Genomic DNA, 16,003 nt, shown 5'->3' with positions numbered 1-16,003 from the left:
CAACTCTCCTTCCGTGGCCTCCAACTGCTCTTAAATGCAAGACAAACTAAATGCATGCTCTTCAACTGATCGCTGCCCACCTGTCCAGCATCACTATTCTGGACGGTTCTGACAGAATATGTGGACAACTACAAATACCTAGGTGTCTGGTTGGACTGTAAACTATTTTTCCAGACTCACATTAAGCATCTCCAATCCAACATTACATCTAGAATTGGCTTCCTATTTCGCAACAAAGCAGCCTTCACTCATGCTGCCAAACATACCCTCGTAGAACTGACCATCCTACCGATCCTCGACTTCGGCGATGTAATTTACAAAATAGCCTCCAACACTCTACTCAACAAATTGGATGCAGTCTATCACAGTGCCATCTGTTTTGTCACCAAAGCCCCATACACTACCCACTACTGCGAACTGTACTCTCTCGTTGGCTGGCCCTCGCTTCATACTCGTCGCCAAACCCCAGGTTATCTCCAGGTTATCTACAAGTCTTTGCTTGGTAAAGACCTGCCTTATGTCAGCTTACTGGTCACCATAGCAGCACCCACCCATACCACGCACTCCAGCAGGTATATCTCACTGGTCACCCCCAAAGCCAATTCCTCTTTGGCCGCCTTTCCTTCCAGTTCTCTGCTGCCAATGACTGGAACGAACTGCAAAAATCACTAAAGCTGGAGACACGCATGTCTCCCTAGCTTAAAGCACCAGCTGTCAGAGCAGCTCACAGATCACTGCACCTGTACATAGCCCATCTGCAAATAGCCCATCCAACTACCTCATCCCCATACTCTATTTATTTATCTTGCTCCTTTGCACCCCAGTATCTGCTTGCACATTCATCTTCTGCACATCTACCAATCCAGTGTTTTAATTGCTAAATTGTAATTACTTCCCCACCATGGCCTATTTATTGCCTTACCTCCCTTATCTTACCTCATTTGCACACACTGTATATAGACTTTTTCTACTGTATTATTGACTGTATGTTTGTTTATTCCATGTGTAACTCTGTTGTTGTATGTGTCGAACTGCTTTGCTTTATCTTGGCCAGGTCGCAGTCGTAAATGAGAACTTATTCTCAACTAGCCTTAAATAAAGGTTAAATAATACAATAAAAATACACACTTTCAATCATCCATGACAATGCTTAATCTGTGTCCAGGAAACCAGCCCTCAGTGTCTGTAGCCACAATTCAAAAACAAATTGAATCAATAGACACCATTTATCAATTTGAGTGGGGTAATTGTTGTGCTTTCTATTGTCTATAACAGTATTTTAACAGAATCACCATTTTTCTATTTTCTTTCTCCCTCAATTGACCAGACACTTGAGGAAGATCTCCTGGCTGATGATTGGAGTCCTCCTCGCCACACACGCAGTCAAGACCTTCAACAGAAACTGGGATTGGGAATCTGAATATACACTGTTTACCTCAGCCCTAAAAGTATGTCGTCCACATCTCCTCATTCTTGGCCTAACTTACAATAAACTCACCAAGATTGTTCTCCTCGTTCGTTTTTCCTCCGTTTTTTTTCTTCGATTGATTGCCTTGTCTCCCCTCAGGTCAACAAGAACAATGCCAAGCTATGGAATAATGTTGGTCATGCTCTGGAAAATCAAAACAATTACGAAAAAGCGTTGAGATATTTCCTTCAGGCCACCCGGGTCCAACCAGGTAAGACATCTCCCATTATTTTCTGGTGAGCGTGCATTGTAATGTAAAGTACTTGTATTGTGATGTACTTGTGTGAAAATGAACTTATCTGAGCTCCTCTAGAACAGTCATATTTCAATTGAATCATGCAAAGCCTTGCTAATCGCTTATACAGCTACAGATAGTATATTTTTATGTTGGAGAAGAAAAAAAAGGAGTTGCATTTCTTTAAGATGTTGCTTTGGAAATGAGGGATTTGTTCCAAATAGCACCCCTTTCCCCCATATAGTTCAAAGGACTATGGTCAAAAGTTGTGCACTATCGAATTTGGGACAGATCCAAGAATTGTTCAGTAAGATGTTATTGCTGGCTGAGGAGAGGTGTTCATGAATCCTCCCATCAGTTTGTGGAGAGAGCTGTTAATCTAACTACACAACAAAAACCCTTTGGCTCAAATTACCCCACTCTCCCCTACAGGGTGACAGGGCTGACTGCCATACAAGTTAGCGTGTGACATGGTTAACTTTTGTAGAACTAAGACGTTATGACTTGGCTGTCCTCATAGAACTTCACTTCTGTGACAGTGCAGGCAGAGGAAAAATAATAATATACTGGTAGGTTAATCTATTTTTACTCATTGTGTTGCCCTATGTAAACTACCAGGTAAGCCCTCTCTACCAACATGTCATGTACATACTGGTCGTGTCATTGAGCAGGAAACTTGGTTGAGATATAAATATTTGCGAAGTTTCATCACTCAATAGTTTCCATAGATTATCTCTGTAAGCACATTAACCCGATCAGAATTTCCTGCTTTTTCTAATCTTTCAGCATCAGTCTGCTTGTCATAACCATGATGATCAAATCAAATGTATTTATATAGCCCTTCTTACATCAGCTGATATATCAAAGTGCTGTACAGAAACCCACCCTAATACCCCAAACAGCAAGAAATGCAGGTGTAGAAGCACGGTGGCTAGGAAAAACTCCCTAGAAAGGTCAAAACCTAGGAAGAAACCTAGAGAGGAACCAGGCTATGAGGGGTGGCCAGTCCTCTTCTGGCTGTGCAAGGTAGAGTTTATAACAGAACATGGCCAAGATGTTCAAATGTTCATAAATGACCAGCATGGTCAAATAATAGTAATCACAGTGAACAGGTCAGGGTTCCATAGCCGCAGGCAGAACAGTTGAAACTGGAGCAGCAGCACGACCAGGTGGACTGCGGACAACAAGGAGTCATCATGCCAGGTAGTCAAGTTGAACACTTCACTTCAGCCTGCTGTTTCCCAAAAGGCAATTGTTTTGGGTTTCTTACAAGGAAGCTGTTGTTTTTTAGTTTTTTACAAGGAACACAAAAGTCATTTGAACTTGAGACCTGTCACCATCCACTCCAAGGTTCCACGCCTACACAATTACGTTATTAGGTTCTATAGAATGAAACATGATTTTTCACACTTTCTATATACACTTCTCTTGTACAGTGCCGTGAAAAAGTATTTGTTCATTAGAAGGCCAATCTGACTTCCTACCCAAACCTCCATCTCAGACGTGACGTCAACTAAAGGGGCACTTCTTCCCTTTCAGATTTTCTCTAGTTTTGATTCTGAATGTTATCAGATCTTCAACCAAAACCTAATATTAGATGAGTGAACCCGAGTTTACAAATAACAACAAAAAAGTATACTTATTTTGCTTAATTAAAGTTATGCAACACCGAATTTCCCTGTGTGAAAAAGGAATGACCCTTTTGCACTCAATAACTGGTTTTACCACCTTTAGCTGCAATGACTGCAACCAAATGCTTCCTGTAGTTGTTGAACAGTCTCTTATCGCTGTGGAAGAATTCTGACCAACTCTTGCATGCAGAACTGATTTAACTCAGCTACATTTGTGGGGTTTCAAGCATGGACTGCTTGGTTGCAGTCATTGCAGCTAAAAGTGGCACAACCAGTTATTGAGTGTAAGGGGGCAGTTACTTTTTCACACGAGCATTGGGTGTTGCATAACTTTGTTTATGAAATAGGTTAAATAAATATATGATTGTGTTATTTGTTCACTCAGGTTTCCTTTATCTAACATTGGGTGCTTATTGAAGATCTGATAACATTCATTATCAAAAATATGCTAAAGTAGAGAGAACATTAGAAAGGGGGCAAATACTTTTTCACAGGGCTGTATAGTTTGCAAATACTTCATCTAAATGCCAATTTGAACCTAATGAAATATCCTGTGACATCCCTGTAGCGTTGGCAATCTTAATCATGTCAATGCCTCATACAAGCTGCACCGCTCGTTAAACCCTAAACCCCACAGCCACCCGCCGCCACAGTGGAGCTGTATTATGTGGTCCTATTGAATGGATGCATTCCACAAGTAGTGCACTATATTGAATGTAGGGTGCCAATTGGCACACACACAATGTTCCGCTAAACTCCATCAGATCAGATGTACTGCCAGTGTCCAGCCAAGCCACCACCTGACTGCCTTTGCATATGCTCCTAATCCCTAATCCCCACACAGGCTTGATATCCCTCCGAAATTGTCTTTGCTAACCCATGTGCCTTCTCCTGTGGCATGTCCCTGCAGATGACATTGGAGCCCATATGAATGTGGGAAGGACCTACAAGAACCTGAATAAGTCCAAGGAGGCTGAGGACGCCTACCTGGTTGCCAAATCCCTCATGCCACAGGTATGTGACAAGGCCACACACACCCAGGTGTATTTAAGAGGGAAAACATCAGTCATGTTTGTTATTCCCACTGTTTCACCTTCATCATCCTTTGAAGGACATGACGACGAGAGGAATCGGTAGCTGCGAGGTAACAGCAGCGAGTGGGAGGAACAGTGTTGTTCATTGTGCCAGGGCCAGGATTTTAAACCAAATCCCTCTATGTGTTGTGTTTTCTGTGTTGTCAGCTGCGTTCACCCTTTTGTATTTATATGATTTATTTAACCCTTTTATTTATCCAGACAAGTCAGTTATGAACAAATTCTAATTTACAATGTCGTCCTGTCAAAGCTTGATAGATCATTGAGCACCAAGATAATCTTAAAGGAGCACCTGAGGACCCCTGCCTTTTGAAAAGCCGACCTTTGGCATGAATTGATTGCTTTTTAGTCATTAAATCATGTTTAGCTGTCTAATGTTAAGCATGGCAAGTAATTTACCTCTGGTATGTTAATGAGTTTATGATTATGTTCATTAGAAGGCCAATCTGACTTCCTACCCAAACCTCCATCTCAGGCGTGACGTCAACTAAAGGGGCACTTCTTCACTTTGCAGATAGTTGATCATCAGTTAAAGGTCTCTTAAGGACTTGATAATTGTTTTAGTCAGTTTAATAGTCTTAGGCCATGCTCACCTTTATTTTATTTAACCTTTATTTAAATAGTCAAGTCAACAAATTCTTAGGGTAGCCTAGTGGTTAGAGCGTTGGACTAGTAACCAAAAGGTTGCAAGATCGAATCCCCGAGCTGTCAAGGTAAAAAATCTGTCGTTCTGACCCTGAACAAGGCAGTTAACCCACTATTCCTAGGCCATTATTGAAAATAAGAATTTGTTCTTAACTGACTTGCACAGTTAAACAAAAGTAAATAAAAAATAATGCTAAAACATACTGCTCTGTCACCTCTGTTATGATTAGTTTATGTTCTTAGAGATCAATGGGAGGCTGACCTGATTTCCTACCCCAATCCCTAGAAGTTGTTTATCTCAGGAATTAAGTAAAATAAGGAAATGGCAGTGCCTCAGGCTGGCCTACCGGTAGCGCTGCCAACTCCAGACTTCAAGCCCTGTCTCTGCCATTCTGTCTGTGCCTCTTTACTGTCTCTCTGTAACTGCCCAGTTCCCACTATTCTATCATTCATGAAAAATGAACATGAAACGAGTTTGGTGATCCAATCTACTTGTAAAACAAAAAAGTATTTATGGAAACTTATTTGATCTGTACTACCCTTGCGATGGGTCAGCTTTGAAAACAAATTGCAATTTTGGGAATCAGCAGCGGGGCTGATTTCTTTAATGTTAGCGTCACAAAACAGTACAGGCGAGGCCTTGTTGTATCTTTTGAAGAGGTTTTTCAGCTAAAGCACGCAGGCGGCTATGGCTATCATGTATCCATGGCCCCATGCTGATGATCCTGAACAGGATATCCGCGTGGGGCCCAATGATAATCACTTAGATACAGTACACTAATGTTGATCATAGCTCTTATTTATTGGGTTTCCAAATAAGTTAACTATTTATATCCAGATTTCCGCTTATGTCTGGGAATCCAACGACCGACAACCCCATGGAATGAAACTAACGATATGGTGCTTTAGTACGTGTTTGATAAGCCTCTGTGATCCTGTTGATGGAGGAAATGTACACTGATTAAAAAGCGTACCTTTTGTTAGCCTCAGTCTGTCATGGTCTCAGTATTTATTTGAGAAACTGTGTAAACTCTGATTCGATAATGGTTTTCTTCAATAGAAGAAAACAAAAAATATATATCTTCTACCTCTAGCTATGTGTGTGGCTAGTGTAGGAATGTAGAACTGTCTTGTCTGAATGGGAGGGTATAGATGTATGACAGAATTTGTTTCCGTGACAATCCCACTGTAATGTGGGATACCATGTTGGCCATGACAGAGCAGACTGCCCACATCAGGGGTTTCCAGTGACTTTGAAGTTCTATTAGAATTATATTGGTATTCTAAATATGCTCAATCATTATTTGCCCTCCAAGATGGTGGGACTTGTTTTCTCATTAAGTTTTATTTTCTGTTGGTTTTTAAAAAATGTCTCTCTCTGCCTAGCTTTTCCTTGAGAAAATAAGGACATACCGAAACATTGGTTAGGCTCGTGAAAAGTGATAGTGTGTGTATGTATATATATATATATACTGTATCAGTTCTGCCCCACATTTTGATGTAATTAAGACATTACTGTATCAGTTCTGCCCCACATTTTGATGTAATTAAGACATCAGTTCTGCCCCACATTTTGATGTAATTAAGACATTGTGTATATGTCTTAATTGTGTGTGTGTATATATATATATATATATACACACACACACACATACACACACACACACACACACACACACACACACACACACACAGTGCCTTGCGAAAGTATTCGGCCCCCTTGAACTTTGCAACCTTTTGCCACATTTCAGGCTTCAAACATAAAGATATAAAACTGTATTTTTTTTTGTGAAGAATCAACAACAAGTGGGACACAATCATGAAGTGGAACGACATTTATTTTGATATTTCAAACTTTTTTAACAAATCAAAAACTGAAAAAATTGCATGGTCAGCATGGTCCAGCATGGTCTAGGTTTGGCCGGGGTAGGCCGCCATTGTAAATAAGAATTTGTTCTTAACTGACTTGACTATTTAAATAAAGGTTAAATAAACAAATTAAAACATGAATCAATCGCTGAGGGGCATAATCACTGATTATGCCCTTCCAGATCATTCCAGGGAAGAAGTACGCCACCCGTGTGGCGCCCAACCACCTGAACGTGTACATTAACCTGGCCAACCTGATCCGTACCAACGACTCACGGCTGGAGGAGGCTGACCAGCTCTACAGACAGGCCATCAGCATGAGGCCCGACTTCAAACAAGCCTATATCAGCAGGTAAGGGCCCTTTACTAGAGCCATATATCAGCTGGCAAGGCCCCTTATCTAACATTATATATCAGTAGGTAAAGCCCTTTAGTGATGGGGGGGGGTGAAATCAATGGTTGCGTATCGCAATAATATTTTTGTAAGATATTATATTGCTATTTTACTGCAAGTATTGATTTGTAAAAAATTATATACACTACCGTTCAAAAGTTTGGGGTCACTTAAAATGTCCTTGTTTTTGAAAAAAAAACGAAATACAGTGTAGACATTAATGTTGTAAATGACTGTTGTAGCTGGAAATGGCTGATTTTTATTTTTTATGGAATATCTACATGGGCGTACAGAGGCCCATTATCAGCACTGGCTCTAACCAGAATATAAAGAGTGGGATTCCCCGGTGCACAACTGAGCAAGAGGACAAGTATATTAGTATCTAGTTTGAGAAACAAACGCCTCACAAGTCCTCGACTGGCATGTTCATTAAATAGTACCCGCAAAACACCAGTCTCAACATCAACAGTGAAGAGGCGACTCAAACTAGACACTCTAATGTACTTATCCTCTTGCTCAGTTGTGCACCGGGGCCTCCCACTCTTTCCATTCTTATTAGAGCCAGTTTGCGCTGTTCTGTGAAGGGAGTAGTACACAGCGTTGTACGAGATCTTCAGTTTCTTGGCAATTTCTAGTATTGAATAGACTTCATTTCTCTGAACAAGGATAGACTAAGAAAGCGCTTTGTTTCTGGCCATTTTGAGCTTGTAATCAAACCCACAAATGCTGATGCTCCAGATACTCAACTAGTCTAAAGTCCAGTTTTACTGCTTCTTTAATCAGAAAAACATTTTTCAGCAGCTAACATAATTGCAAAAGTGTTTTGTAATGATCAGTTAGCCTTTTAAAATGGACTTCGATTAGCTAACACAACGTGCCATTGGAACACAGGAGTGATGGTTGCTGATAATGGGCCTCTGTACGCCCATATAGATATTCTGTAAAAATCAGCTGTTTCCAGCAACAATTTGGGCATTTTTATTGGTCAGAAATGTGGTGGGTTCTCTATTCGTTTGCTGGACTTTATCCTGCTAACTGTTCCAAATGTCCAAAATTAATTTGGTAAAAGGGCTTTTATGTACTCTGCGCCATCGTCTTGGTACGCCTTACAAAATAGTTTTAAACTGGAAGAACTTGTCCCGATTGGTATTTTTAAATCACGGATGAATGATCTTGAGACTGATTCCCTGACCTGTCAATGTTTTTAATTGGCTGTTTTTGATTTTGTTATACTCTTGTGAATTCTATGGTTTTTACTAGATTACTTGTAGTTTTTCATGTTGTTTGTCTGTAATTTTTGTAATGACTTGGTGCTGCCTATCTTGGCTAGGACACTTTTGGATCACTTTTGGATCTCAAATCTCAATGAGCCCTTCCTGGTTAAATAAAGGTTAAATTAAATAAATCAAATTTAAAAAATTGTCAACACTGTATATCTGATCAATTTTATGTTGTTTTAATGGACCAAAAATTAGATTTTCTTTCAAATACAAGGACATTTCTAAGTGACCCCAAACTTCTGAATGGTAGTGTATATATATATATATATATATATATATATGTGTATATGTGTGTGTGTGTGTATATACATATAATATATGTGTGTGTGTATATACACTGCTCAATTAAAATAAAGGGAACACTTAACAACACAATGTAACTCCAAGTCAATCACACTTCTGTGAAATCAAACTGTCCACTTAGGAAGCAACACTGATTGACAATACATTTCACATGCTGTTGTGCAAATGGAATAGACAACAGGTGGAAATTATAGGCAATTAGCAAGACGCCCCCAATAAAGGAGTGGTTCTGCAAGTGATGACCACAGACCACTTCTCAGTTCCTATGCTTCCTGGCTGATGTTTTGGTCACTTTTGAATGCTGGCGGTGCTTTCACTCTAGTGGTAGCATGAGCCGGAGTCTACGACCCACACAAGTGGCTCATCCAGGATGGCACATCAATGCGAGCTGTGGCAAGAAGGTTTGCTGTGTCTGTCAGCATAGTGTCCAGAGCATGGAGGCGCTACCAGGAGACAGGCCAGTACATCAGGAGACGTGGAGGAGGCTGTAGGAGGGAAACAACCCAGCAGCAGGACCGCTACCTCCGCCTTTGTGCAAGGAGGAGCAGGAGGAGCACTGCCAGAGCCCTGCAAAATTACCTCCAGCAGGCCACAAATGTGCATGTGTCTGCTCAAACGGTCAGAAACAGACTCCATGAGGGTGGTATGAGGGCCCGACGTCCACAGGTGGGGGTTGTGCTTACAGCCCAACACCATGCAGGACGTTTGGCATTTTCCAGAGAACACCAAGATTGGCAAATTCGCCACTGGCGCCCTGTGCTCTTCACAGATGAAAGCAGGTTCACACTGAGCACATGTGACAGAGTCTGGAGTCGCCGTGGAGAACGTTCTGCTGCCTGCAACATCCTCCAGCATGACCGGTTTGGCGGTGGGTCAGTCATGGTGTGGGGTGGCATTTCTTTGGGGGTCCGCACAGCCCTCCATGTGCTCGCCAGAGGTAGCCTGATTGCCATTAGGTACCGATATGAGATCCTCAGACCCCTTGTGAGACCATATGCTGGTGCGGTTGGCCCTGGGTTTCTCCTAATGCAAGACAATGCTAGACCTCATGTGGCTGGAGTGTGTCAGCAGTTCCTGCAAGAGGAAGGCATTGATGCTATGGACTGGCCCGCCTGTTCCCCAAACCTGAATCCAATTGAGCACATCTGGGACATCATGTCTCGCTCCATCCACCAACGCCACGTTGCACCACAGACTGTCCAGGAGTTGCCGGATGCTTTAGTCCAGGTCTGGGAGGAGATCCCTCAGGAGACCATCCACCACCTCATCAGGAGCATGCCCAGGCATTGTAGGGAGGTCATACAGGCACGTGGAGGCCACACACACTACTGAGCCTCATTTTGACTTGTTTTAAGGACATTACATCAAAGTTGGATCAGCCTGTAGTGTGGTTTTCCACTTTAATTTTGAGTGTGACTCCAAATCCAGACCTCCATCCAAGGGTTGATAAATTTGATTTCCATTGATCATTTTTGTGTGATTTTGTTGTCAGCACATTCAACTATGTAAAGAAAAAAGTATTCAATAAGAATTTTTCATTCATTCAGATCTAGGATGTGTTATTTTAGTGTTCCCTTTATTTTTTTGAGCAGTAGATATACATACACTCACACACACACACACACACACACACACACATACATACATACATACATACATACATGCATACATTTATAAAAAAAATTGAAGTCGGAAGCTAAAATACACCTTAGCCAAATACATTTCAACTCAGTTTTCTGCAATTCCTGATATTTAATCCTAGTAAAAATTCCCTGTCTTAGGTCATTCAGGATCACCACTTTATTTTAACAATGTGAAATGTCAGAAAAATAATAGAGAATTATTTATTTTAGCTTTTATTTCTTTCATCACATTCCCAGTGGGTCAGACGTTTACATACACTCAATTAGTATTTGGTAGCATTGCCTTTAAAATTGTTTAACGTGGGTCAAACGTTTCGGGTAGCCTTCCACAAGCTTCCCACAATAAGCTGGGTGAATTTTGGCCCATTCCTCCTGACAGAGCTGGTGTAACTGAGTCAGGTTTGTAGGCCTCCTTGCTCGCACACGCTTTTTCAGTTCTGCCCACAGATATTCTATAGGATTGAGGTCAGGGATGTGTTGGCCACTCCAATTCCTTGACTTTGTTGTTCTTAACCTGTAGTGACACCACATCCCGTGAACGGGACCGTTGTCATCATCTGACACTAATTAGCATAACGCAATGGACATAAATCTTCCTAGAAAATCTTCCTATTTATGAAAATCACAAGTGAAATATATTGGAACACAGCTTAGCCTTTTGTTAATCACCCTGTCATCTCAGATTTTCAAAATATCACATCAAATTTTATTTGTCACATACACATGGTTAGCAGATGTTAATGCGAGGGTAGTGAAATGCTTGTGCTTCTAGTTCCGACAATGCAGTAATAACCAACAAGTAATCTAACTAACAATTCCAAAACTACTGTCTTATACACACAAGTGTAAGGGGATAAAGAATATGTACATAAAGATATATGAATGAGTGATGGTACAGAGCGCCATAGGCAAGATACATTAGATGGTATCGAGTACAGTATATACATATGAGATGAGTATGCTTTACAGCCAATGCTAGACAAGCATTTGTGTAAGTTTATCATAGCCTAGCATAGCATTATGCCTTGCTAGCAGCAGGCAACCTTGTCACGGAAATCAGAAAAGCAATCAAATTAAATAGTTTACCTTTGATCAACTTCGGATGTTCATTTTTTCCAAAAATATTATTTTTGTAGGCGAAATAGCTCCATTTGTTCTTCACGTTTGGCTGAGAAATCGCCCGGAAATTGCGGTCACCACAATGCTGAAAAATATTCAAAATTAGCTCTATAATATCGACAGAAACATGGCAAACGTTGTTTAGAATCCATCCTCAAGGTGTTTTTCTAATATCTATTCGATAATATATCCGTCGGGACAATTCGTTTTTCACTAGGACCGATTGGAGTAATGGCTACCTATATTTTACGCAAGAATCTCTCTCGGAGCCACCATGTGACCACTTACGCAATGTGGCCGCCTACAGCTATTCTTCAACAGAAATGCGTAAAACTACGTCACAATGCTGTAGACACCTTGGGGAATACGTAGAAAGCGTAAGCTCGTTGATGGTACATTCACAGCTGAATAGGGAGTCAATGGAATGCAGCGCTTTCAAAACATGGGGCACTTCCAGATTGGATTTTTCTCAGGCTTTCGCCTGCAACATATGTTCTGTTATACTCACAGACAATATCTTTACAGTTTTGGAAACGTTAGTGTTTTCTATCCAAAGCTTTCAAGTATATGCATATTCTAGCATCTTTTCCTGACAAAATATCCCATTTAAAACGGGAACTTTTTTTTTCTTCAAAAATGAAAATACTGCCCCCTAGCACCAAGAGGTTAGCCATTTTGCCACAACTTTGGAGGTATGCTTGGGGTCATTGTCCATTTGGAAGACCCATTTGCAACCAAGCTTCAACTTCCTGACTGATGTCTTGAGATGTTGCTTAAATTTATCCACGTAATTTTCCTCCCTCATGATGCCATCTACTTTGAAGTGCACCAGTTCCTCCTGCAGCAAAGCACCCCCACAACATGATGCTGTCACCCCCTTACTTCACGGTTGGGTTGGTGTTCTTCGGCTTGCAAGCGTCCCCCTTTTTCCTCCAAACATAACGATGGTCATTATGGCCAAACAGTTCTGTTTTTGTTTCATCAGACCAGAGGACATTTCTCCAAAAAGTACGACCTTTGTCCCCATGTGCAGTTGCAAACCGTAGTCTGGCTTTCTTATGGTGGTTTTGGAGCAGTGGCTTCTTCCTTGCTGAGCGGCCATTCAGGTTATGTCGATATAGGACTTGTTTATTGTGGATATAGATACTTTTGGACCTGTTTCCTCCATCTTCACAAGGTCCTTTGCTTGCTGTTGTTCTGGGATTGATTTGCACTTTTCGCACCAAAGTACATTCATCTCTAGGAGACCTAAAGCGTCTCCTTCCTGAGCGGTTTGATGGCTGCATGGTCCCATGGTGTTTATACTTGCGTGCTATTGTTTGTACAGATGAACGCGGTACCTTCAGGCATTTGGAAATTGCTCCCAATGATAAACCAGACTTGCGGAGGTCTACAATTTATTTTCTGAGTTCTTGGCTGATTTCTTTTGATTTTCCCATGATGTCAAGCAAATAGGCACTGATTTTGAAGGTAGGCCTTGAAATACATCCACAGGTACACCTCCAATTGACTCAAATTATGTCAATTAGCCAATCAGAAGCTTCTAAAGCGATGACATCCTTTCCTGTAATTTTCCAAGCTGTTTAAAGGCACAGTCAACTTAGTGTATGTAAACTTCTGACCCACTGGAATTGTGATACAATGAATTATAAGTGAAATAATCTGTCTGTAAACAATAGTTGGAAAAATTACTTGTCATGCAAAAAGTAGATGTCCTAACTGACTTGCCCAAACTATAGTTTATTAATAAGAAATGTGTGGAGTGGTTTAAAAACTAGTTTAATGACTCCAACCTAAGTGTATGTAAACATCCGACTTCAACTGTGGAATTGCTGCAAAGAAACCACTACTAAAGGACACCAATAAGAAGAGACATGCTTGGGCCAAGAAACACAAGTAATGGACATTAGACCGGTGGAAACCTGTCCTTTGGTCTGATGAGTCCAAATCTGAGATTTTTGGATCCAACCGCCGAGTCTTTGTGAGACGCAGAGTATGTGAACGGATGATCTCCACATGTGGTTCCCACCGCAAAGCATGGAGGTGTGATGTTTTGGGGGTGCTTTGCTGGTGACTCTGTCTGTGATTTATTTAGATTTCAATGCACATTTAACCAGCATGGCGATATGCCATCCTATCTGGTTTGTGCAATTATTTGTTTTTTAACAGGACAATGATCCAACACACTTTCAGGCTGTGTAAGGGCTATTTGACCAAGAAGGAGAGTGATGGCGTGCTGCATCAGATGTCCTGCACAATCACCCCACCTCAACCCAATTGAGATGGTTTGTGATGAGTTGGACCGCAGAGGGAAGGATAAGAAGTGACCAGCATATTTGGGAACTCCTTCAAGACTATTGGAAAAGCATTCCATTTGAAGCTGGTTGAGAGAATGCCAAGAGTGTGCAAAAATGTTATCAAGGCAAAGGGTGGCTTACTTTGAAGAATCTAAAATATATTTTGATTTGTTTAACACTTTTTTGGTTACTATATACATACAGTACCAGTCAAAAGTTTGGACACCTACTCATTCCAGGATTTTTCTTTATTTTTTACTTTTTTTCTACATTGTAGAATAATAGTGAAGATCTCAACTATGAAATAACACACGTCTGGTGGAAAGCAGACTGAACCAGATTGTCCACTAGGATTTTTTCCTGTGCGTAGCTGTTTATTTTTTATCCTGAAAGCACTTAACAATTACAAGCATACTAATAACATTGGAGAGTGATGATGACTCCTTGCTGTCCCCAGTCTACCTGGCCATGCTGCTGCTCCAGTTTCAACTTCCACCTGACTGTGCTGCTGCTCTAGTTTCAACTGTTCTGCCTTATTATTATTCGACCATGCTGGTCATTTATGAACATTGAACATCTTGACCATGTTCTGTTATAATCTCCACCCGGCACAGCCAGAAGAGGACTGGCCACCCCACATAGCCTGGTTCCTCTCTAGGTTTCTTCCTAGGTATTGGCCTTTCTAGGGAGTTTTTCCTAGCCACCGTGCTTCTCCACCTGCATTGCTTGCTGTTTGGGGTTTTAGGCTGGGTTTCTGTACAGCACTTTGAGATATCAGCTGATGTACGAAGGGCTATATAAATAAATTTGATTTGAAATTTGATTTGAGAGTGGTATTCAATAATGTGTTGTTTTGGATTTGCCCCAAACATAACACTTTGTATTGAGGACAAAAAGTTAATTGTTTTGCAACATTTTTTGCTCTATTACTTTAGTGCCTTGTTGCAAACAGGATGAATGGATGAATCCATCCTCAGTTTTCTCCTATCATAGCGATTAAAGTCACCATTGGCCTCATGGTGAAATCACTGAGGGGTGTCCTTCCTCTCCGGCAACTGAGTTAGGAAGGACATTGTTATATTTGTATTGACTTGGTGTATTGATACACCATCCAAAGTGTAATGAATAACTTCATGCTCAAAGGGATCTTCAATGTTTGCTTCTCTTTTTTGTTTCTTTTTTTTTTACCCATCTACCAATAGGTGCCTATCTTTGCAAAGCATTGGAAAATCTCCCTTGTCTTTGTGGTTGAATCTGGGTTTGAAATTCGCTGCTTGACTGAGGGACATGTGTGGGGTATAGAGACGAGGTACTCATTCAAGTCCATTCAACGTATTATGTGACTTGTTAAGCATATTTTTACTCCTGAACTTATTTAGGCTTGCCATAACAAAGACATTTCAGCTTTTTATTCTTTATTAGTTGGTAAACATTTTGAAAAACATAATTCGACTTTGACATTATGGTGTATTATGTGTAGGCCAGTGACCGTGTTTTTCAGTCTCTCGGTCCCTGCTTTGATGCACTTGTACTCACCTTGCCTTCTGGGTGATAGCGAGGTGAACAGGCCGTGGCTCGGGTGGTTGATGTCCTTGATCTTTTTGGCCTTCCTGTGACATCGGGTTCTGTAGGTATCCTGGAGGGAAGGCAGTGTGCCCCCGTTGATGCTTTTTCCTGAATTCCACAATCAGCTTTTGTTTAATTTTTTGTAAATTATTTTGAAAAAATTCTCCCCAATTTCGTCATGTCCAATTGGTAGTTAGTTTTGTCCCATCACTGCAACTCCCGTATGGATTCAGGAGAAGCGAATGTTGAGAGCCATGCGTCCTCGAAACACAACCCCTCCAAGCCGCACTGCTTCTTGACACAGTGCACGCTTAACTCGGAAGCCAGAAACACCATACATGTCGGTGTGCATGATCCCAGTGGGACAAGGACATCCCAGCTGGCCATACCCTACCCTAACCCGGACGATGCTGGTCCAGCTCAGGTTATTTTCCTGGCACCACTCTGCCAGGGCCCTCA

General features: G+C 41.2%; 1 protein-coding gene across 1 annotated transcript in view; it reads left to right on the top strand.

Annotated features, from left to right (window-relative positions):
- The window catches only part of tmtc3 (transmembrane O-mannosyltransferase targeting cadherins 3), a 111,457-nt gene that overhangs the window by 75,179 nt on the left and 20,275 nt on the right, over window positions 1-16,003 (top strand). The window contains exons 9-12 of the mRNA XM_020455612.2: window positions 1,328-1,448; window positions 1,568-1,679; window positions 4,245-4,348; window positions 7,125-7,294. Coding sequence (XP_020311201.1) covers window positions 1,328-1,448; window positions 1,568-1,679; window positions 4,245-4,348; window positions 7,125-7,294 — 507 coding nt within the window. The remainder of the gene's footprint in view (window positions 1-1,327; window positions 1,449-1,567; window positions 1,680-4,244; window positions 4,349-7,124; window positions 7,295-16,003) is intronic.

The sequence above is a fragment of the Oncorhynchus kisutch genome, linkage group LG22 (assembly GCF_002021735.2).
Source record: "Oncorhynchus kisutch isolate 150728-3 linkage group LG22, Okis_V2, whole genome shotgun sequence".
Taxonomy (NCBI): Eukaryota; Metazoa; Chordata; class Actinopteri; order Salmoniformes; family Salmonidae; genus Oncorhynchus; species Oncorhynchus kisutch.
Note: the sequence above shows the minus strand (reverse complement) of the source record. Positions and strands in the feature narration are given on the sequence as shown.